The sequence below is a fragment of the Corvus moneduloides genome, chromosome 3 (assembly GCF_009650955.1).
Source record: "Corvus moneduloides isolate bCorMon1 chromosome 3, bCorMon1.pri, whole genome shotgun sequence".
Taxonomy (NCBI): domain Eukaryota; kingdom Metazoa; phylum Chordata; class Aves; order Passeriformes; family Corvidae; genus Corvus; species Corvus moneduloides.
This window is the reverse complement of record NC_045478.1, coordinates 1,446,391-1,469,139: the sequence shown is the minus strand read 5'-3', so window position 1 is coordinate 1,469,139 and position 22,749 is coordinate 1,446,391. Positions and strand designations below refer to the sequence as shown.

The 22,749-nt window shown below is 55.5% G+C and overlaps 2 protein-coding genes across 7 annotated transcripts in view; both read right to left on the bottom strand.

The window, feature by feature from the left end:
• Window positions 1-4,034: 4,034 nt before the first annotated feature.
• On the bottom strand, window positions 4,035-8,432 carry POMC (proopiomelanocortin). Of its 2 annotated transcripts, none has more exons than XM_032103357.1 (3): window positions 8,325-8,432; window positions 5,894-6,078; window positions 4,035-4,878 (listed from the first exon to the last, which is right to left on the bottom strand). In XM_032103357.1, exons 2-3 carry the CDS (start codon window positions 6,011-6,013, stop codon window positions 4,318-4,320), a joined length of 681 nt encoding a protein of 226 aa, XP_031959248.1. In that variant the 5' UTR covers window positions 6,014-6,078; window positions 8,325-8,432; the 3' UTR covers window positions 4,035-4,317. The 2 variants fall into 2 exon arrangements, with proteins under 2 accessions (XP_031959248.1, XP_031959249.1); XM_032103358.1 differs by having other exon boundaries at window positions 5,894-6,018; window positions 8,325-8,420.
• Window positions 8,433-16,311: 7,879 nt separating this feature from the next.
• EPHX2 (epoxide hydrolase 2) overlaps window positions 16,312-22,749 on the bottom strand; it is an 89,015-nt gene continuing 82,577 nt past the window's right edge. For all 5 annotated transcript variants that reach the window (XM_032103322.1, XM_032103324.1, XM_032103323.1 and 2 more), the window contains 4 exons: window positions 22,197-22,346; window positions 19,447-19,611; window positions 17,283-17,373; window positions 16,312-17,077 (listed from right to left, as the gene is read on the bottom strand). In XM_032103322.1, the coding sequence (XP_031959213.1) occupies window positions 16,949-17,077; window positions 17,283-17,373; window positions 19,447-19,611; window positions 22,197-22,346 (535 nt within the window). In that variant the 3' untranslated portion in view covers window positions 16,312-16,948. The remainder of the gene's footprint in view (window positions 17,078-17,282; window positions 17,374-19,446; window positions 19,612-22,196; window positions 22,347-22,749) is intronic.

Sequence of the window (22,749 nt, the reverse complement as noted above, 5' to 3'; positions counted from 1 at the left end):
TTTCCCATTCCCAAATCCCCTTTCCCCACCCCAATCCCTTTTCCCACCCCAAATCCCCTTTTCCCACCCCCAAATCCCCTTTTCCCATTCCCAAATCCCTTTTCCCACCCCAAATCCCCTTTTCCCACCCCAAATCCCCTTTCCCATTCCCAAATCCCCTTTCCCACCCAAATCCCCTTTTCCCATTCCCAAATCCCCTTTCCCCATTCCCCAATCCCCTTTTCCCACCCCAAATCCCCTTTCCCACCCCAAATCCCCTTTCCCATTCCCAAATCCCCTTTTCCCACCCAAATCCCCTTTTCCCATTCCCAAATCCCCTTTCCCATTCCCAAATCCCCTTTCCCATTCCCAAATCCCCTTTCCCACCCCAAATCCCCTTTTCCCATTCCCAAATCCCCTTTTCCCACCCCAAATCCCCTTTTCCCACCCCAAATCCCCTTTCCCATTCCCAAATCCCCTTTTCCCACCCAAATCCCCTTTCCCACCCCAAATCCCCTTTTCCCACCCCAAATCCCCTTTTCCCACCCCAAATCCCCTTTTCCCAACCCAAATCCCCTTTTTCCATTCCCAAATCCCCTTTTCCCATTCCCCAATCCCCTTTTCCCACCCCAAATCCCCTTTTCCCACCCCAAATCCCCTTTCCCATTCCCAAATCCCCTTTTCCCACCCCAAATCCCCTTTTCCCATTCCCAAATCCCCTTTCCCCATTCCCCAAATCCCCTTTTCCCACCCCAAATCCCCTTTTCCCACCCCAAATCCCCTTTTCCCATTCCCAAATCCCCTTTCCCCATTCCCCAAATCCCCTTTTCCCACCCCAAATCCCCTTTTCCCATCCCAAATCCCCTTTTCCCTTTCCCAAATCCCCTTTCCCATTCCCAAATCCCCTTTCCCATTCCCAAATCCCCTTTTCCCACCCCAAATCCCCTTTCCCATTCCCAAATCCCCTTTTCCCACCCCAAATCCCCTTTTCCCTTTCCCAAATCCCCTTTCCCATTCCCAAATCCCCTTTCCCACCCCAAATCCCCTTTCCCACCCCAAATCCCCTTTTCCCAACCCAAATCCCCTTTTCCCACCCCAAATCCCCTTTTCCCATTCCCAAATCCCCTTTCCCACCCCAAATCCCCTTTTCCCACCCCAAATCCCCTTTTCCCATTCCCAAATCCCCTTTCCCCACCCCAAATCCCCTTTTCCCACCCCAAATCCCCTTTTCCATTCCCAAATCCCCTTTTCCCATTCCCAAATCCCCTTTCCCCACCCCAAATCCCCTTTTCCCACCCCAAATCCCCTTTTCCATTCCCAAATCCCCTTTTCCCATTCCCAAATCCCCTTTTCCCATTCCCAAATCCCCTTTTCCCACCCCAAATCCCCTTTCCCCATTCCCAAATCCCCTTTCCCACCCCAAATCCCCTTTTCCCACCCCAAATCCCCTTTTCCCACCCCAAATCCCCTTTCCCATTCCCAAATCCCTTTTCCCACCCCAAATCCCCTTTCCCACCCCAAATCCCCTTTCCCATTCCCAAATCCCCTTTCCCATTCCCAAATCCCCTTTTCCCACCCCAAATCCCCTTTCCCATTCCCAAATCCCCTTTCCCATTCCCAAATCCCCTTTTCCCTTTCCCAAATCCCCTTTCCCATTCCCAAATCCCCTTTTCCCGAGCTTTCCCTCCCTCCCCGCTCCGGCTGATCCCGGTTTTTTTGGTCTTCTAGGCCTCCTCCGAGTCCCTCCGGCACCATCGCGGCCGCCTACGGCCCATCCCAATCCCAATCCCACTCGATCCCGGTGTACGAGATGAAATTCCCGGATCTCTGCGTCTACTGAAGGCTCGCGAGGAGCCTCCTTCCCACGGAATCCCGACATTCCCGACATTCCCACGGAATCCCGACATTCCCGACATTCCCACGGAATCCCGGCGTTCCCGCCGGCCCGCTTCCCGCCGGGATTTTGGGATTTTTTGGGATGCTCCCGGGAGGCGTTGCTGGGATTCCCTCTCCGCTCCGGGATTTTTTTTTGGGAAGAGGCAGGTGCGGCGCTCCGGGAATGTGCGTTTTCCCGGGATAACGCCCCGGGAATTCCCAGCCCCGGGGATGGATGGGAAAAGTGGGACGTGCCCGTGGGATCCCAAATCCGTCGGACGCGGGAATGCCGAGCCCAGATCCGGCTCCCACTGGAATTCCCGGCTGGAATTCCGGAGCGAGCGTTCCTGGCGGCCAGGGGGGGCTCCAGGGTGCTCGGAATGGGGATTTCTTCGGGAAAATCCAGGATTTTGGGGGGAATCCATCCTTGGGCTGCCGGGAATATCGGGAGTATCGGGAATATCGGGAATATCGGGCCATTCCCGCCGTTTTCCTTGGGTTTGGGATGAGTTTCCGCAGTTCTGGGCGCTCCCGCCTGGAAAAATCCCGAATTTCGGGGGGGGTTTTGTGGCGGGAAGCTCCCGGATGGACGCAGCTGAGGCGGGATGCCGAGAATTCCCGGGAAAAGCCGGCTCGGGGCCGCGGCCGGGGATTTGTGGATCCGTGGATCGCCGGATTCCTGGGATCGAAGGGGATTCGGGATGCAGGCCGGGATCGAGTTCGGCTTCCCTGGAAGCAGCGCCTGGATCTTCCCAAAAAAAACCCCGGGAATGGGGAAGGAAAAGGAAACGTCAGGATCCCGGGATTCGCTGCCGGACGTTTTCCGAGCGCCGGAGAACTTTGGGATGTGGGGTGGGATGGGGGCGTCCTGGGAATGCCGGGAATTCCCTGGGAAAAGCGGGAAGAGCCCTGTGCTGGGAAAATTGCTGGAATTGTCCCCGAAAAACGGCGGGAAGAGCCTTTTCCATGGAAAATTGCTGGAATTCTTCCCGAAAAACGGCGGGAAGAGCCTTTTCCTGGGAAAATTGCTGGAATTGTTCCCGAAAAACGGCGGGAAGAGCCCTGTCCTGGGAAAATTGCTGGAATTGTCCCCGAAAAACGGCGGGAAGAGCCTTTTCCATGGAAAATTGCTGGAATTCTTCCCAAAAAATGGCGGGAAAAGCACCGGGAAAACCCCCCCGGAGGGAAGAAGCGGGAAAAGGAGGAGGAATCCATCGGGAACGCTCCCGGCATTCCCAAGGAGCCTTTGGAGCCCCGGGAATTCTCCCGCCTTTCCCGGCGCTTTTCCCTCGCTCCGGCCGCGTCCCTGGAATGTCGTCCGGGATCCCAAATCCCACCGGGATTCCCGTTCCCAATAAACGTCGATGTTGGCACCGCAGGGCCGGGAGTGCTGGGAATTTGCTGGGAATGCGGGAATGGCTCCGGGTGGGGAGGGAAGGGAAGGATCGGCCGATTCCATGGGCAGGGATCCCACGGGCCCGGGAGGCTCCGACTTTTCCTTGGATGCTCCCAGGGATTCCCTGGGAATTCCAGCGCAGCCGGGAATTCCTTCCCAAGATCCCAGCCCGAGCTCCCCTTTCCCAGGGAAATCCCTCCATTCCCGCCTCTCCCAGCCTGCCATTGGATCCAGCCCCATCCCGACTCCTCTGCGGGAAGGAATTCCGGCCTCCAGGCCCTTCCCTGGGAATCTCGGCACTCCAGGAAGGCTCTCCCTTCCCTTTCCCACCCCCGACTTCCAGAAAAACCCCTGGCCATGGATTCGGAGCCTCCTGCATCCCACAATCCCGGAATGCTTTGGCTGGGATCCACGCAGCTTCAATCCCATCCCATTCCAAGGCCGGCACCTCCCCCGATGATCCCAGGCTGCTCCAGCCTTTCCTTGGGCCCTGCCAGGGATCCGGCCATTCCCTGGGAATTCCAGCCCAGCCGCGAATTCCTTCCCAACATCCCAAGAAATCTCCCTTTTCCCTGCCTCCTGCCCCTCCTTTTCCCGTTTTCCCCATGGAAAACTTCCCAGCCTCGATGAGTTCCTTCCCATCTCTCCCAAACTGGGAATTCCACGTCATTCCCTCATCCCAAAACATCCCCCCCCCAACCCTTTCCCGCCCATTCCCAACCTCCGCATCCATCCGCGATTCCCGCGTTTCCCTGGGAGCCGCCAGCACCTCCGAACGCTCTCATCCGTCATTTTTTTTATTTCTTCGGGAATTCCGCAGCCCTCCTTTAACACCACTTGTACGGCTCAGCCGGGATCCCGCCATCCCAAGAATTCCCAGCCGGGATTTAGCCCATCCCCCCCCCCCCCCCCCACATTCCCGAGCGGGATTCACCCCTGTCTCCCCCACCTCATTCCCACCCAGAATCCCGGGATTTGGCTGAGGGAGGATGACGGAGCAGGAGCGCTACGGGGACGCTACGGGCTGGGGGGGGGGAGGAATCCCATGGGATTTTCCCGCTTTTCCATCACTGCCCTTCCTTGGAAAGGCTTTTCCCGATGGCGTTTTTGAAGAGCGTCACCAGCGGGGTTCGGATCCGCTCCGAGCTCATGAAGCCTCCGTAGCGTTTTTCCTTCCGGGCTTGATCCCATGGGAATCTCTCCTCCTCCTCCTCCTCTTCCTCCTCCTCCTCCTCCTCCTCCCAGGGCGCTTCCCGCCGGAATTCCAGCGGGGAATTCTCCGCCGATTCCTCCTCGGCTCCGCTGGGATAGACCTTGACGGGTCTCCTCTTGCGGCCCACGGGTTTTCCCCATCGGAAGTGCTCCATGGAATACGAGCGCTTCCCTTCCTCCCGCTCCGCTCGCGCCTCTTCCGAGCGTCGGGAAAAGGCGATTCCCGCCTCGGCGCCCGTTCCCTCTTCCCGTTTCTGCATCCCGGGATTGCTGCTGTTCCTGCGGCCGAACTGGTTCCATCGGAAGTGGCTCATGACGTAGCGCCGGAGGCTCTCGGAGAGCGGCTGCAGGTGCCCATTCCCGGGAAAAACCGGCGCTTCCAAGGAAAGCCGGGCCCGGCACGAGCCGGCGCAGGCCTGCGGGTGGGAACGGCGCGGTGGGAATTCCGGGCGTGGGGATTCCCACCCGCGGCCGCTCCCGAGGTTCTTGGGGAATGGTTCAAGGTGGGAAGTTGGGGGAGAAGCCCGTGCGGGAGGGGGGGGTTGGGAATGCGAAGGCCGGGATTGGCGGCGTTCCCAGAATCTGGGGGGGGCGTGGAATATCCGATCCTGGAATGCTTTGGGTGGGAAACTCATCCGCGATGATCCCGGGAGGCTCCGACTTTTCCTTGGGCACCGCCAGGGATTCCCTGGGAATTCCAGCGCAGCCGGGAATCCCTTCCCAAGATCCCAGCCCCAGCTCCCCTTTCCCAGGGAAATCCCTCCATTCCCGCCTCTCCCAGCCTGCCATTGGATCCAGCCCCATCCCGACTCCTCTGCGGGAAGGAATTCCGGCCTCCAGGCCCTTCCCTGGGAATCTCGGCACTCCAGGAAGGCTCTCCCTTCCCTTTCCCATCCCCGACTTCCAGAAAAACCCCTGGCCATGGATTCAGAGCCTCCTGCATCCCACAGTCCCGGAATGCTTTGGCTGGGATCCACGCAGCTTCAATCCCATCCCATTCCAAGGCCGGCACCTCCCCCGATGATCCCAGGCTGCTCCAGCCTTTCCTTGGGCCCTGCCAGGGATCCGGCCATTCCCTGGGAATTCCAGCCCAGCCGCGAATTCCTTCCCAAGACCCCACCCCAAGCTCCCCTTTCCCACTGGGAAGCCATTCCCTGCCTCCTTCCCGGGCCATTCCCAAATCCCTCCGTTTTTTCTGGGCTCTTTGGGAGCTGGGATTTGAGCCCCGTCGATCTCCAGGAAAATCCCGATTCCCAAATCCCGATTCCCGAATCCCGATTCCCAAATCCCACCCTGCTTTTCCTGGCTCCCATCCCTTCCCTTTCCCTTTCCCCCCCAACTGGGATCCAAAAATCGTCATCCCACATTCCCGAGGGTTCCCCCCCCTCCCCCCCCGCCATTCCCGAATTCCCGCCTCATCCAAGGCCTTACCAGAATTCCCGCCTCGCTGCTGAGGTCCTGGCACTTGGAATTCTCCCAGCACGGCCCGGAGGCTCCGGTGGAATTCCAGAGGAGCAGCCCCAGCACCACGGGAAGGATTCCCAACCCCATCCCGGCTGGAAAAACGAGGCCGGGATCACGCAGGGAGCGGAGAGGCCAAAAAAACCGGGAAGGAACTGTGGGAAAATCCCAGGAAAAAATAAAAAAATCTCATCATCAGCGGGAAATTCCGGAATTCCTTTGGGATTCGGCCACCTCGGCCTTTTCCATCTTGGAATCGGGATCGGAGCGATGGGATTGGCTCCTGTGGCAATTCCTGGTTCTCTTCCCTTCCCCTCCTGGCTTTTCCCGGGATTTCCCGGCTTTGGGGAAATGGGAATTGTCTCGGGAATGATGGGGAAATGATCCCGATCCCAAAAAATGAGAGGGAATTTTCCCGAGGGAAACTGAGGCACGGGAAAGGGAATCCTTGGATCCGCCTCTCTCCCGGCTCCAAAATTAGGGAAAAATCCCCTCCTGAGCATTCCCAGGATTTCCCAGCTTTGGGAAAATGGGATTTTGCAAAAAAAAATTAGGGAAAATGATCCCGATCCCAGAAAATGAGAGGGAATTTTCCCGAGGGAAACTGAGGCACGGGAAAGGGAATCCTTGGATCCGTCCCATTCCCAGCTCAATCCCTCCAAAAAACCAGGAAAAATCCCCTCCTGAGCATTCCCAGCCTTGGGAAAACGGGATTTTACAGGGAATTATGGGAAAATTATTCCAATCCCAAAAAATGGGAGGGATTTTTCCCGAGGGAAACTGAGGCACGGAAAGGGAATCCCTGGATCCGTCCCATTCCCGGCTCAATCCCTCCAAAAAATGGGAAAAATTCCCTCCTGAGCATTCCCAGCCTTGGGGAAAACGGGATTTTTACAGGGAATTATGGGAAAATGGGATTTCCCCAAGGCTGGGAATGCTCAGGAGGGGATTTTTCCCATTTTTTGGAGGGATTGAGCTGGGAATGGGACGGATCCAGGGATTCCCTGTCCCGTGCCTCAGTTTCCCTCGGGAAAATTCCCTCTCATTTTCTGGGATCGGGATCATTTCCCCTTAATTTTTTTTGCAAAATCTGATTTTCCAAAAGCTGGGAAATCCTGGGAATGCTCAGGAGGGGATTTTTCCCTAATTTTGGAGCCGGGCGAGAGGCGGATCCAAGGATTCTCTTCCCGTGCCTCAGTTTCCCTCGGGAAAATTCCCTCTCATTTTCTGGGATCGGGATCATTTTCCCTAATTTTTTTTGCAAAATCCCATTTTCCCAAAGCTGGGAAATCCTGGGAATGCTCAGGAGGGGATTTTTCCCTAATTTTGGAGCCGGGCGAGAGGCGGATCCAGGGATTCCCTTCCCGTGCCTCAGTTTCCCTCTGGAAAATTCCCTCGGATTTTTTGGGATCGGGATCATTTCCCCATCATTCCCGAGACAATTCCCATTTCCCCAAAGCTGGGAAATCCCGGGAAAAGCCAGGAGGGGAAGGGAAGGGAATCCTTGGATCCGCCTCTCTCCCGGCTCCAAAATTAGGGAAAAATCCCCTCCTGAGCATTCCCGGGATTTCCCAGCTTTGGGAAAATGGGATTTTGCAAAAAAAATTAGGGAAAATGATCCCGATCCCAGAAAATGAGAGGGAATTTTCCCGAGGGAAACTGAGGCACGGGAAGGGAATCCCTGGATCCGTCCCATTCCCGGCTCAATCCCTCCAAAAAACCAGGAAAAATTCCCTCCTGAGCATTCCCAGCCTTGGGAAAACGGGATTTTACAGGGAATTGTGGGAAAATGGGATTTCCCCAAGGCTGGGAATGCTCAGGAGGGGATTTTTCCCATTTTTTGGAGGGATTGAGCTGGGAATGGGACGGATCCAAGGATTCCCTTTCCCGTGCCTCAGTTTCCCTCGGGAAAATTCCCTCTCATTTTCTGGGATCGGGATCATCTTTTCCTTAATTTTTTTTGCAAAATCTGATTTTCCAAAAGCTGGGAAATCCTGGGAATGCTCATGAGGGAATTTTTCCCCTCCCTCAGGAGCTTCCAGGTGGCTCCTGGACGGAGCAGAATTCCTTGGGAAGAGGGAAAAACGATCCCGAGGGTGGGGACGGGAACGGGGATAAAACCGGGAAAGGGATGGGAGCAGAAAGTTGGGATTGAAGTGGGAAAACCAGGAAAAAGGATCAAATTTTGGGATAAAAGGTTGGAATTGGGAATTTCCCCAGGATTAACCCCCGAAATTCCAAGCGAACCTGGAATTCAGAGGAGAAAAGGAAGGAAAAAATGAACACCCCCCCCCCCCCCCCCAAAAAAAAAACCGGGAGCGAGGCTGGATTTGATTCCCGATCCTTTGGGAAAAGGCCGAGAATTCCCAGATTTCTTTCTGCCGGGATTTTTGGGATTTACCTGGAATGGGATCCCGGTGCTGCTCCTTCCCCTTTTCCCGAGCGTTTCCAGGCAGCCTCTGGCTCTGCTCCGCTCATCCCGAGGTTTTTATATCCAGAGGGAAGGAGGGGCCCGAGGGGGAAAATCGGGATCGTTCCAGGTGGGGAACAAAGGAGCCGCATCCCAGCGGGATTAACAGCCCCGGGAAAGTTTTCCAGGCGCTCCCGAGGGGTTCGGGAGCGGGGAAAGGATGGAAAAGAATTCCCGGGCTTGGGAATGGGCTCGGGAGCGGCTGGAATTTGGGATGGGAGAGGGGGATGAGGTGGGGAGGGAATGGGGATCCCAAAGGATAAAGGGATGGATTCGGGATGGGGTTGGGATGGATTCGGGATGGGGTTGGGAATATGGGGAGAGGTGGGGGAAGAGGTCAAGCCCAAATCCATCCCAACCCCATCCCAAATCCATCCCAACCCCATCCCAAATCCATCCCAACCCCATCCCAAATCCAACCAAATCCATCCCAACCCCATCCCAAATCCATCCCAAATCCATCCCAACCCCATCCCAAATCCATCCCGAATCCATCCCAAATCCATCCCAACCCCATCCCAAATCCGTCCCAAATCCATCCCAACCCCATCCCAAATCCATCCCAAATCCATCCCAAATCCGTCCCAAATCCATCCCAACCCCATCCCAAATCCATCCCAAATCCGTCCCAAATCCATCCCAACCCCATCCCAAATCCATCCCAAATCCGTCCCAAATCCGTCCCAACCCCATCCCAACCCCATCCCAAATCCATCCCAAATCCGTCCCAAATCCGTCCCAACCCCATCCCAAATCCAACCAAATCCAACCAAATCCATCCCAACCCCATCCCAAATCCATCCCAAATCCGTCCCAAATCCGTCCCAACCCCATCCCAAACCCATCCCAAATCCGTCCCAAATCCATCCCAACCCCATCCCAAATCCATCCCAAATCCATCCCAAATCCATCCCAACCCCATCCCAAATCCATCCCGAATCCATCCCAAATCCATCCCGAATCCATCCCAAATCCATCCCAAATCCAACCAAATCCATCCCAACCCCATCCCAAATCCATCCCAAATCCGTCCCAAATCCATCCCAACCCCATCCCAAATCCGTCCCAACCCCATCCCGAATCCATCCCAAATCCATCCCAAATCCATCCCAAATCCATCCCAAATCCATCCCGAATCCATCCCAAATCCATCCCAAATCCATCCCAAATCCATCCCAAATCCATCCCAACCCCATCCCAACCCCATCCCAACCCCATCCCAAATCCATCCCAAATCCATCCCAAATCCATCCCGAATCCATCCCAACCCCATCCCAACCCCATCCCAAATCCATCCCAAATCCATCCCAAATCCATCCCAACCCCATCCCAAATCCATCCCAAATCCATCCCAAATCCATCCCAACCCCATCCCAAATCCATCCCAACCCCATCCCAAATCCATCCCAACCCCATCCCAAATCCATCCCGAATCCATCCCAACCCCATCCCAACCCCATCCCAAATCCATCCCAAATCCATCCCGAATCCATCCCAATCCCATCCCAACCCCATCCCAAATCCATCCCAACCCCATCCCAAATCCATCCCAAATCCATCCCGAATCCAAATCCCAGTCCGGGAAAATGGGATGGGGTTGGGATGGATTCGGGATGGATTCGGGATGGGGTTGGGATGGATTCGGGATGGATTTGGGATGGGGTTGGGTGGATTTGGGGTGGATTCGGGATGGATTTGGGATGGATTTGGGATGGATTTGGGATGGGGTTGGGATGGATTCGGGATGGATTCGGGATGGGGTTGGGATGGATTTGGGATGGGGTTGGGATGGATTCGGGATGGATTTGGGATGGGGTTGGGTGGATTTGGGGTGGATTCGGGATGGATTTGGGGTGGATTCGGGATGGATTTGGGATGGATTTGGGATGGGTTTGGGATGGATTTGGGATGGATTTGGGATGGATTCGGGACGGATTTGGGATGGGGTTGGGATGGATTTGGGATGGATTTGGGATGGGGTTGGGATGGATTTGGGATGGATTTGGGATGGGGTTGGGATGGATTCAGGATGGATTTGGGATGGATTCAGGATTGGGTTCCGTGACCATAAAAATCCCGGGATAATCAGGCCAGCAAGGACCCTCCAACCTCATCCCATTCCATGGGCAGTGGTGTTTTCCCTGATCCCGGGTTTTCCATCCCATCCTCATTCCCAGAAATTCGGGACGTGCCGCCCTTTCCCGGCCGGATCCGGGCCAGGATGGGGTTTCATTCCCACGTGATTCCTGCCCTTTCCCATTAATTAATTCCCATTAATCCGGGACCAGCTCGCACCTGGATGCGAATGAGCTCCGGGAGCCGGCTGAGAAAATCACGGATGGGCTCAAATCCCACCAATCCCTCGGGATGCGGGGTTGGCCGGAGCTGTTGGGAGTCATGGAAGCGGGAAGTGCTCCGGAGGGAGGACGGGGTCACAAAAACTTCGGGATTTGTCCCAAGATTCTTTGGGATTGAAAGCTTGGATTTGATGCTTTTTTCCAAGGGTTTTTCCAGCTTTAAATCCCGGATTCCTGACTTTAATAAATCCGTGATTCCCAACTTTAATAACTCCAAGGTTTTCCCGATCTTTGCGATTCCCACACACTTCCAAGTCCAAAAATCTGGGATTTGCCCAACTACAATCAGCAGGACAAGGAAATCCAGAGGTTCCTGAATTCCAGGGAATCCCCAAATCCACCCAAACCTCGATCCTGCTCCGATCCCGGGATCCCATCCCAGGACCGGGAATCCCGGCCAGCCCCAAATCCCTGGATTCAGGAGAGCCCAGAGAACGTCGGCCGGAGATGTCTCAGGAGGGATCGGGATGGAGGATTTTGGGATGCCGGGAATTGCGGTGGGATTTGGGATGGAGCGGGGAGAGGAGAAGCTGCACAGCAGGAGAGCGGGGGGATCCTGGGATCCTGGGATCCCGGAATTCCAGCCTGGATTGGGTGGGACGGGACCTTCAATCCCATCCCATCCCGACCCCACGGTGATCCCGGGATGCTCCAAACTTTCCTTGGATCCGGGAATTCCAGCGCAGCCGGGAATTCCTTCCCAAGATCCCAGCCCGAGCTCCCCTTTCCCAGGGAAATCCCTCCATTCCCGCCTCTCCCAGCCTGCCATTGGATCCAGCCCCATCCCGACTCCTCTGCGGGAAGGAATTCCGGCCTCCAGGCCCTTCCCTGGGAATCTCGGCACTCCAGGAAGGCTCTCCCTTCCCTTTCCCATCCCCGACTTCCAGAAAAACCCCTGGCCATGGATTCGGAGCCTCCTGCATCCCACAGTCCCGGAATGCTTTGGCTGGGATCCACGCAGCTTCAATCCCATCCCATTCCAAGGCCGGCACCTCCCCCGATGATCCCAGGCTGCTCCAGCCTTTCCTTGGGCACTGCCAGGGATCCGGGCATTCCCTGGGAATTCCAGCCCAGCCGCGAATTCCTTCCCAAGATCCCAGCCCAAGCTCCCCTTTCCCACTGGGAAGCCATTCCCTGCCTCCTGCCCCTCCAGCCTTTATCCCAAATCCCTGCTCTCCTGGAGCCCCTTTCAGGATCCAAGATTTCCCTGGATCCTTCCCTTCTCCAGCTGAACATTCCCAGCCCGGCTCCAGAGCTTCCCCATCCCTCCGGAGGGTCCGTATCCCACATTCCCCCCAAAAACCCATCCCCGCTCCCAACCAAACTCGGAATTTTCTCCCCCTTTTCCCCATCCCCTCCTCCCTAAATCCCAACCGACCCCATCCATCCGCGGCAAAGCGAGGCCGGATCCGACCGGGCTTTGTCTCCCTGAAGAGCTCGGTCGGAAAACCGGGAAGCGTTTTCCAAAGTCCCTTTTGTGCCGGGATCAGCCTCGAAGCACTCGAAGGCCGTCGGATGTTCCCCCTTTTCCAGAGGCGTCCGGAGCCGTCTCCGCCTCTGACGCCAACGCTCGGGATGAGCTCGGATTGTCCGGGGGGTTTTATTATTCCCGAGAATAATGAGCCGGTGGAAAATCAAAGGGAATAAAGCTCGGGAGGAGCGGAGGTCAAATCCATTTAGGAGCCGGGAAGTGGCTCTGGAGTGCTCGGATAAAAGGCTCCGGATGGAGCCGGCTCCGGCCTTTTTCCAGCTCCGTGAAAAGCCGGGATGGGGCCTCGGAGGAGGGGGATAGAAAAAAAAAAAGGTGGATAATGGATGTGGTGAATGGGAAACGTCGATGGCGGACAATGGCGGGAAGATGGATCGGAGTTAACGGTGCTGGAGAGCTCCGGGATGGGATGGGGTGGGATGGGATGGGAGAAATGGGATGGGATAAATGGGATGGGATGGGAGAAATGGGATAAATGGGATGGGATAAATGGGATGGGAGAAATGGGATGGGATGGGATGGGATGGGAGAAATGGGATAAACGGGATAAATGGGAGAAATGGGATAAATGGGAGAAATGGGAGAAATGGGATGGGATGGGATGGGATAAATGGGATAAACAGGATAAATGGGATAAATGGGATAAATGGGATGGGAGAAATGGGATGGGATGGGATGGGATGGGATGGGATGGGATGGGATAAATGGGATAAATGGGATAAATGGGATGGGAGAAATGGGATGGGATGGGAGGGGGTGGGATGGGATGGGATGGGAGAAATGGGATAAACAGGATAAATGGGATAAATGGGATGGGATGGGATGGGATGGGATGGGAGGGGATGGGATGGGATAAATGGGATAAATGGGATGGGATGGGAGAAATGGGATGGGATGGGATGGGATGGGATGGGAGGGGATGGGATGGGATAAATGGGATAAATGGGATGGGATGGGAGAAATGGGAGAAACGGGATAAATGGGATAAATGGGATAAATGGGATGGGAGAAATGGGATGGGATGGGATAAATGGGATGGGATGGGATGGGATGGGAGAAATGGGAGAAATGGGATAAATGGGATAAATGGGATGGGAGAAATGGGATGGGATGGGATAAATGGGATGGGCTGGGATAAATGGGATAAACAGGATAAATGGGATAAATGGGATAAATGGGATAAATGGGATAAATGGGATGGGAGAAATGGGATGGGATGGGATGGGATGGGATGGGATAAATGGGATAAATGGGATAAATGGGATAAATGGGATAAATGGGATGGGATGGGAGGGGGTGGGATGGGATGGGATGGGATAAATGGGATAAATGGGATGGGATGGGAGAAATGGGATGGGATGGGATGGGATGGGATGGGAGGGGATGGGATGGGATAAATGGGATAAATGGGATGGGATGGGAGAAATGGGAGAAACGGGATAAATGGGATAAATGGGAGAAATGGGATGGGAGAAATGGGATGGGATGGGATAAACGGGATGGGATGGGATGGGATGGGAGAAATGGGATAAACGGGATAAATGGGAGAAATGGGAGAAATGGGAGAAATGGGATGGGATGGGATGGGATGGGATGGGATGGGATGGGATGGGATGGGATGGGATAAATGGGATAAACAGGATAAATGGGATAAATGGGATAAATGGGATAAATGGGATGGGATGGGATGGGATAAATGGGATAAACAGGATAAATGGGATAAATGGGATAAATGGGATAAATGGGATGGGAGAAATGGGATGGGATGGGAGGGGGTGGGATGGGATGGGATGGGAGAAATGGGATAAATGGGAGAAATGGGATAAATGGGATGGGATGGGAGAAATGGGATGGGATGGGATGGGATGGGATAAACAGGATAAACGGGAAAAATGGGATGGGAGAAATGGGATGGGATGGGATGGGATGGGATGGGATGGGATGGGATAAATGGGATAAATGGGATAAATGGGATGGGAGAAATGGGATGGGATAAATGGGATGGGATAAATGGGATAAATGGGATAAATGGGATAAATGGGATGGGATGGGATAAATGGGATAAACAGGATAAATGGGATAAATGGGATAAATGGGATGGGAGAAATGGGATGGGATGGGATGGGATAAATGGGATAAATGGGATAAATGGGATAAATGGGATGGGAGAAATGGGATGGGATGGGAGGGGGTGGGATGGGATGGGATGGGAGAAATGGGATAAATGGGATGGGATAAATGGGATGGGATGGGATGGGATGGGATGGGATAAATGGGATAAACAGGATAAACGGGATAAATGGGATGGGATGGGATGGGGAGAGGCTTTGGGTGCTCTGGAAAAACCTCTGGACCCCTCCCAAAAAAAGAGGGATTTGGGGGGTGGGATTGGTTTCAGCGGCATTCCGGGGGGGGTCGGAATTCCTGAGGTTTGCCTGTGGGATTGCTGGGAATGGCTGGAGAGGGATCGGGAACGTTGGGAGGGAGCAGGGGGGGTCTGATCCATGGAAATTCCTGGGAATGGGATCGGGAATGTTGGGGGGGTGGGGGAGGGGTCTAATCCATGGACATTCCTGGGAATGGCTGGAATGGGATTGGGAATGTTGGGGGGGGTCTGATCCATGGATATTCCTGGGAATGGGATTGGGAATGTTGGGGGGGGGGGGGTCTGATCCATGGATATTCCTGGGAATGGCTGGAATGGGATAGGGAATGTTGGGGGGGAGGGGTCTGATCCATGGATATTCCTGGGAATGGCTGGAATGGGATCGGGAATGTTGGGGGGGAGGGGTCTGATCCATGGATATTCCTGGGAATGGGATCGGGAATGTTGGGGGGGGTCTGATCCACGGATATTCCTGGGAATGGCTGGAATGGGATAGGGAATGTTGGGGGGGGAGTCTAATCCATGGATATTCCTGGGAATGGCTGGAATGGGATCGGGAATGTTGGGGGGGGGAGTCTGATCCATGGATATTCCTGGGAATGGCTGGAATGGGATCAGGAATGGGGGGGGAGGGGGGGGGGGCGGGGTCCAATCCATCCCAGAGCTCCAGGATTTTTTGGGATACCGGGCCGTGTCCCACCCCCCCCCCCCCCCCCCCGCCCCGAACCGACCCAGCTGCCCATTTCCAGCAGGAATCCAAGGAATTCCCACTTCCAGCACAAATCCAAGGAATTCCGGCGTCTTCCCGCAGGAAAAACGAGGGATTCCTGTTTCCCGGGATTTCTGGAACTCTTTTTTCCCCTGAATCCGCCACCCACCGCTGGGAAAGGACGGGAACACCGGATCCGGGAGCTCCTTTGGAATTTCGAAGGAGACGGGAAGAAGAACAAAGCGGGGACGACGAATTCCTAACGGGAAAAATTCCTTGGAAGAAGCATCCAGGAATCCGGGAAGTCTCCGTCAGGACCCGGAATGACGACATTCCCAAGGTTTCTGGAGCTCTGGGAACGCTTGGAAAACGCTCCCAGGGACGGGGGTGGGAATTTCGGGATGTCTGTGCAGGGTCTGGAGTTGGATCGATGATCCCGGCGGATTCCGCTCTGGATATTCCGTGATTCTCATCTCCCATCCGAAATCTCCCTCCGTGCCCTTTCCCGGGAATGTCGGAACTCCGGGAAGGGATGGAACCATTCCCAAGGCCTCCATTCCCATTCCCGACCCCTCACCGGGAATATTCCCAACCTCTTCCCAAGTCCCCAGGGCCGGACACTTCCATAGGGAAAGTTCTGCTCCGGGAAAGGCTTTATTGAGGGGGAAAAACGGCTCCGGAATTCGGGAATGGGGTCCCCAATCCAGATCCCTCTTTCCATGGATTTGGGATCCCAGGATTGGGATCTGGAGGGATCCACATGGAAATATTCCCGGTGGGAATGGGGTCTCCAATCCAGATCCCTCTTTCCATGGATTTGCTCCTCATCCAGGAATGCTGGGATTCAGGAGAGTTCGGGAAAGGGATGGGACAAGGAATGGATTTGGGATCCCGGGATCGGGATCTGGAGGGATCCACAGGGAAATATTCCAGTGGGAATGGTGTCCCCAATCCAGATCCCTCTTTCCATGGATTTGGGATCCCAGGATTGGGATCTGGAGGGATCCACAGGGAAATATTCCAGTGGGAATGGGGTCCCCAATCCAGATCCCTCTTTCCATGGATTTCCTCCTCATCCAGGGAATCCCAGGCTGGAGGAGATCCTGGAAAGGGCTGGGACAAGGAATGGATTTGGGATCCCAGGATCGGGATGTGGAGGGATCCCAGTGCTCAGATTCCCGGTGGGAATGGTGTCCCCAAGGGAGATCCCTCTTTCCATGGATTTGGGACCCCAGGATTGGGAATGGGGTCTCCCAATCAGATCCATCATTCCATGGATTTGCGACCCTGGGATGGGGATCTGGAGGGATCCACATGGAAATATTCCAGGTGGGAATGGTGTCCCCAATCCAGATCCCTCTTTCCATGGATTTGGGATCCTGGGATCAGGATCTAGAGGGATCCACATGGAAATATTCCGCGGAATTCCGGAAGACCGGCACGACATTCCGCAGGAGCCGCGGGTTTCCCGGGAACCTTTCCAGGCCCTTCGGAGCCTGGAATTGGCTCCGGGATCAGAGCAAATCCTTGGCCTTGCCAGGACATGAGGATACAGCCCGATGGGAGCGGGAATTCCGGGATTTTCCAAGGATTTGGGGCCACTTTTTTCCGTCGTCAGTAGAAGACCTTTTCCAGGTAGGCGTTCAGGAAGATCCCGGTGGGATCCAGCTTCTCCCGGATGGCGCAGAATTTCGGGAAGGCCGGATACATCTTCTCCAAATCCTTCCGGGTGCAGCTGTGAGCCTGCGGGAGACGGAGGATCCCGGAGGGAATTCCCAACACCGGGAATGCGCTGGGAATCCCCCCGTGGAACCCCCAGGAGCTCCATCCCCAAGGAAAGCGGGAAAATTCGGGAGCCGGAGGCATCCGGCTCCCTCTGGATGTGGGATGGGGGTCGTTCCCCGATCCCAAAGGCCTTTCCCGAGGGAAATTCCCGGTTTTCCGGTACCTTGGCCCAGTGGGGTCTCCCGCCGTGTTTCTTCATGATTCTCTCGTAGGTCCGCCAATATTCCAGCCTGGGAATGTCTTTTCCATAGGGCCTGGAGAGCGGGATCGGGAAGCAGCAGCAGCCGGGAAAGGGGGATGGGCACGGCTGGGAAATGGCCCTCGGGAAAAGGAGAATCCCGGGAATCCGTCCCGTGGGGTTTGGGGATGCTGGGAGCCCGGGAAAGGGATGGATTCGGGATCGTGGGATGGGGATCTGGAGGGATCCACAGGGAAATATTCCAGGTGGAAATGGGGTCTCCAATCCAGATCCCTCTTTCCATGGATTTGCGACCCTGGGATCAGGATGTGGAGGGATCCACAGGGAAATATTCCAGTGGGAATGGGGTCCCCAATCCAGATCCCTCATTCCATGGATTTGGGACCCTGGGATTGAGATCTAGAGGGATCCACATGGAAATATTCCAGTGGGAATGGGGTCCCCAAGGGAGATCCCTCATTCCATGGATTTGGGATCCCGCAATCGGGATCTGGAGGGATCCACAGGGAAATATTCCCAGGATTGGGAATTGTGTCTCCAATCCAGATCCCTCTTTCCATGGATTTGGGACCCTGGGATCAGGATGTGGAGGGATCCACAGGGAAATACTCCAGTGGGAACGGGGTCCCCAATCCAGATCCCTCTTTCCATGGATTTCCTCCTCATCCAGGGAATCCCAGGGCTGGAGGAGATCCCAGAAAGGGCTGGGACAAGGAATGGATTTGGGATCCCGGGATCGGGATGTGGAGGGATCCACATGGAAATATTCCAGGTGGGAATGGGGTCCCCAAGGGAGATCCCTCTTTCCATGGATTTGGGGTCCCAGGATTGGGAATGGTGTCTCCAATCCAGATCCCTCTTTCCATGGATTTGGGATCCTGGGATTGGGATCTAGAGGGATCCACATGGAAATATTCCAGGTGGGAATGGGGTCCCCAATCCAGATCCCTCTTTCCATGGATTTGCTCCTCATCCAGGGAATCCCAGGCTGGAGGAGATCCCAGAAAGGGCTGGGACAAGGAATGGATTTGGGATCCCGGGATCGGGATGTGGAGGGATCCACAGGGAAATATTCCCAGGATTGGGAATGGGGTCTCCCAATCAGATCCATCATTCCATGGATTTGCGACCCTGGGATGGGGATCTGGAGGGATCCACATGGAAATATTCCCGGTGGGAATGGGGTCCCCAAGGGAGATCCCTCTTTCCATGGATTTGGGGTCCCAGGATTGGGAATGGTGTCCCCAATCCAGATCCCTCTTTCCATGGATTTGGGATACCAGGATTGGGATCTAGAGGGATCCACATGGAAATACTCCCGGTGGGAATGGGGTCTCCAATCCAGATCTCTCTTTCCATGGATTTGCTCCTCATCCAGGGAATCCCAGGGCTGGAGGAGATCCCAGAAAGGGCTGGGACAAGGAATGGATTTGGGATCCCAGGATGGGGATCTAGAGGGATCCACAGGGAAATATTCCCAGGATTGGGAATTGTGTCCCCAATCCCGATCCCTCTTTCCATGGATTTGGGGTCCCAGGATTGGGAATGGGGTCTCCAATCCAGATCCATCTTTCCATGGATTTGCGACCCTGGGATCAGGATCTAGAGGGATCCACATGGAAATATTCCAGTGGGAATGGGGTCCCCAATCCAGATCCCTCTTTCCATGGATTTGCTCCTCATCCAGGAATCCTGGGATTCAGGAGAGTTCGGGAAAGGGATGGGAAAAGGAATGGATTAGGGATCCCAGGATGGGGATCTAGAGGGATCCACACGGAAATATTCCAGGTGGGAACAGTGTCCCCAATCCCGATCCCTCTTTCCATGGATTTCCTCCTCATCCAGGGAATCCCAGGGCTGGAGGAGACGCCAGGAAAAAAAAGCTGGGACAACCTTTGGGCCCGGAATTCCATCCCCCAGCCTTCCCAACCCCTGCCTTACCCACGGACCATCCCGGAATATCCCAACAACCCCTCCCACACCTTTAACCTCAGCATTTCACCCTCACGTGACACAACATCCCGGAAAAAACCCGGGATCGCCTCCACCCCTTGGGATCCTCGGCTCTGCCGGCTCTCCGGGTGGGATATTCCCGCCGGGAAAAGGTCGGGATGGGGCTGGGGCTGACCTGTACATGATGACGTTGATGTAGCAGCTGTCCCGCCGGAAGCAGGGGCTCAGCAGGATCTCATCGCCCCGGGAAAAGCGGATTTCCACCGGGAAGTGAGCCACCAGCTCGGGATTGCGCTCCAGGGCCGCCTTCAGCTCCAGCAGCGCTTCCTTGGTCTTCCCGCTGTTTTCCCGGGAAAAGCCCCCCCCCGATCCCAAGATCCCGGTCAGTGGAAGGGAGGGGTGGGAGCTCCGTCCCGCGGAATTCCCGGCCCCGCGTTATCCAGGGAATGGCCTGGGATGTGCCAGGACGTCCCTGCCACGGGATCACACGGCTCCCAGATTGGGGATCCCGGGATTGGGAATGGGGTCTCCAGTCCAGATCCCTCTTTCCATGGATTTGGGATCTAGAGGGATCCACATGGAAATATTCCCGGTGGGAATGGGGTCTCCAGTCCAGATCCCTCTTTCCATGGATTTGCTCCTCACCCAGGGAATTCTGGGATTCAGGAGAGTTCGGGAAAGGGATGGGACAAGGAATGGATTTGGGATCCCAGGATGGGGATGTGGAGGGATCCACATGGAAATATTCCAGGTGGGAATGGTGTCCCCAATCCAGATACCTCTTTCCATGGATTTGGGATCCTGGGATTGGGATCTAGAGGGATCCACATGGAAATATTCCCAGTGGGAATGGGGTCCCCAGTCCAGATCCCTCTTTCCATGGATTTGGGGCCCCAGGATGGGGATCTGGAGGGATCCACATGGAAATATTCCAGGTGGGAATGGGGTCTCCAGTCCAGATCCCTCTTTCCATGGATTTGGGGTCCCAGGATTGGGATCTAGAGGGATCCACATGGAAATATTCCCGGTGGGAATGGGGTCCCCAATCCAGATCCCTCTTTCCATGGATTTGCTCCTCGTCCAGGAATCCTGGGCTGGAGGAGATCCCGGGAAAGGGCTGGGACAAGGAATGGATTTGGGATGTCAGGATGGGGATCTAGAGGGATCCACATGGAAATATTCCCAGCAGGAATGGGGTCCCCAATCCAGATCCCTCTTTCCATGGATTTGGGATCCCAGGATTGGGATCTAGAGGGATCCACATGGAAATATTCCCGGTGGGAATGGGGTCTCCAATCCAGATCCCTCTTTCCATGGATTTGCTCCTCACCCAGGGAATTCTGGGATTCAGGAGAGTTCGGGAAAGGGCTGGGACAAGGAATGGATTTGGAATCCCAGGATTGGGATCTAGAGGGGTCTCCATGCCCAGATTCCCGGTGGCAATGCTGTACCCCAGGCAGATGCCCCATTCCAGGGATTTGCTCCTCGCCCAGGGAATCCTGGGCTGGAGGAGATCCTGGGAAGGGGCTGCGATCTGGGAATTTCCATGGGAATGGCCCAACCCTGGACCGGGATCTGGGAATTCTGGGAGTTTCCATGGGAATGGCCCAATCTTGGATCGGGATTTGGGAATTTCCATGGGAATGGCCCAATCCTGGACCGGGATCCGGGAATTTCCATGGGAACGGCCCAATCCTGGACCGGGATCTGGGAATTTCCATGGGAATGGCCCAACCCTGGACCAGGATCTGGGAATTCTGGGAGTTTCCATGGGAATGGCCCAATCCTGGACCGGGATTTGGGAATTTCCATGGGAATGGCCCAATCCTGGACCGGGATCCGGGAATTTCCATGGGAACGGCCCAATCCTGGACCGGGATCTGGGAATTTCCATGGGAATGGCCCAACCCTGGACCAGGATCTGGGAATTCTGGGAGTTTCCATGGGAATGGCCCAATCCTGGATCGGGATTTGGGAATTTCCATGGGAATGGCCCAATCCTGGACCGGGATCCGGGAATTTCCATGAGAACGGCCCAATCCTGGACTGGGATCTGGGAATTTCCATGGGAATGGCCCAATCCTGGACTGGGATCTGGGAATTCTGGGAGTTTCCATGGGAATGGCCCAATCCTGGACCGGGATCTGGGAATTTCCATGGGAATGGCCCAACCCTGGACCAGGATCTGGGAATTCTGGGAGTTTCCATGGGAATGGCCCAATCCTGGACCGGGATCTGGGAATTTCCATGGGAATGGCCCAACCCTGGACCAGGATCTGGGAATTCTGGGAGTTTCCATGGGAATGGCCCAATCCTGGATCGGGATTTGGGAATTTCCATGGGAATGGCCCAATCCTGGACCGGGATCCGGGAATTTCCATGAGAACGGCCCAATCCTGGACTGGGATCTGGGAATTTCCATGGGAATGGCCCAATCCTGGACTGGGATCTGGGAATTCTGGGAGTTTCCATGGGAATGGCCCAATCCTGGACCGGGATCTGGGAATTTCCATGGGAATGGCCCAATCCTGGACCGGGATCTGGGAATTCTGGGAGTTTCCATGGGAATGGCCCAATCCTGGACCGGGATCTGGGAATTTCCATGGGAATGGCCCAACCCTGGACCAGGATCTGGGAATTCTGGGAGTTTCCATGGGAATGGCCCAATCCTGGACCGGGATCTGGGAATTTCCATGGGAATGGCCCAACCCTGGACCAGGATCTGGGAATTCTGGGAGTTTCCATGGGAATGGCCCAATCCTGGACCGGGATCTGGGAATTTCCATGGGAATGGCCCAACCCTGGACCAGGATCTGGGAATTCTGGGAGTTTCCATGGGAATGGCCCAATCCTGGACCGGGATCTGGGAATTCTGGGAGTTTCCATGGGAACGGCCCAATCCTGGACCGGGATTTGGGAATTTACATGGGAATGGCCCAATCCTGGACGTGCTGCCGGAAGCGACACTCGTAGGAGAAGATCCGGTGGCTCTGGGCGACGTTTTCCACGCGGGAATTGAAGAGGAGCCAGAAGAAGCCGCGGTTGATCCAAGCCACCAGGCCGGGAATGAAGGAGCTGCGGGGAAAAAGCGGGAATTGAGGCCGGAATTGCTTCCCAGGGATGTGCCGAGGGCGGGACGAGAGCGGCGCTGCCTGGGAGACGAATCCTGGAATCATGGAATGGGTGGGATCTTCAATCCCATCCCATTCCAGGGACACTTCCCAAGATGACCCCAGGCTGCTCCAGCCTTTCCTTGGATGCTCCCAGGGATTCCCTGGGAATTCCAGCCCAGCCGGGAATTCCTTCCCAAGATCCCAGCCCGAGCTCCCCTTTCCCAGGGAAATCCCTCCATTCCCGCCTCTCCCAGCCTGCCATTGGATCCAGCCCCATCCCGACTCCTCTGCGGGAAGGAATTCCGGCCTCCAGGCCCTTCCCTGGGAATCTCGGCACTCCAGGAAGGCTCTCCCTTCCCTTTCCC

Coding starts and splice junctions, on each gene's coding strand:
- POMC (XM_032103357.1), bottom strand. CDS start 6,013: ATGGGGTTGGGAATCCTTCCCGTGGTGCTGGGGCTGCTCCTCTGGAAT. Junction 4,879..5,893: donor GCAGCGAGGCGGGAATTCTG/GTAAGGCCTTGG, acceptor TCCCACCCGCAG/GCCTGCGCCGGCTCGTGCCG.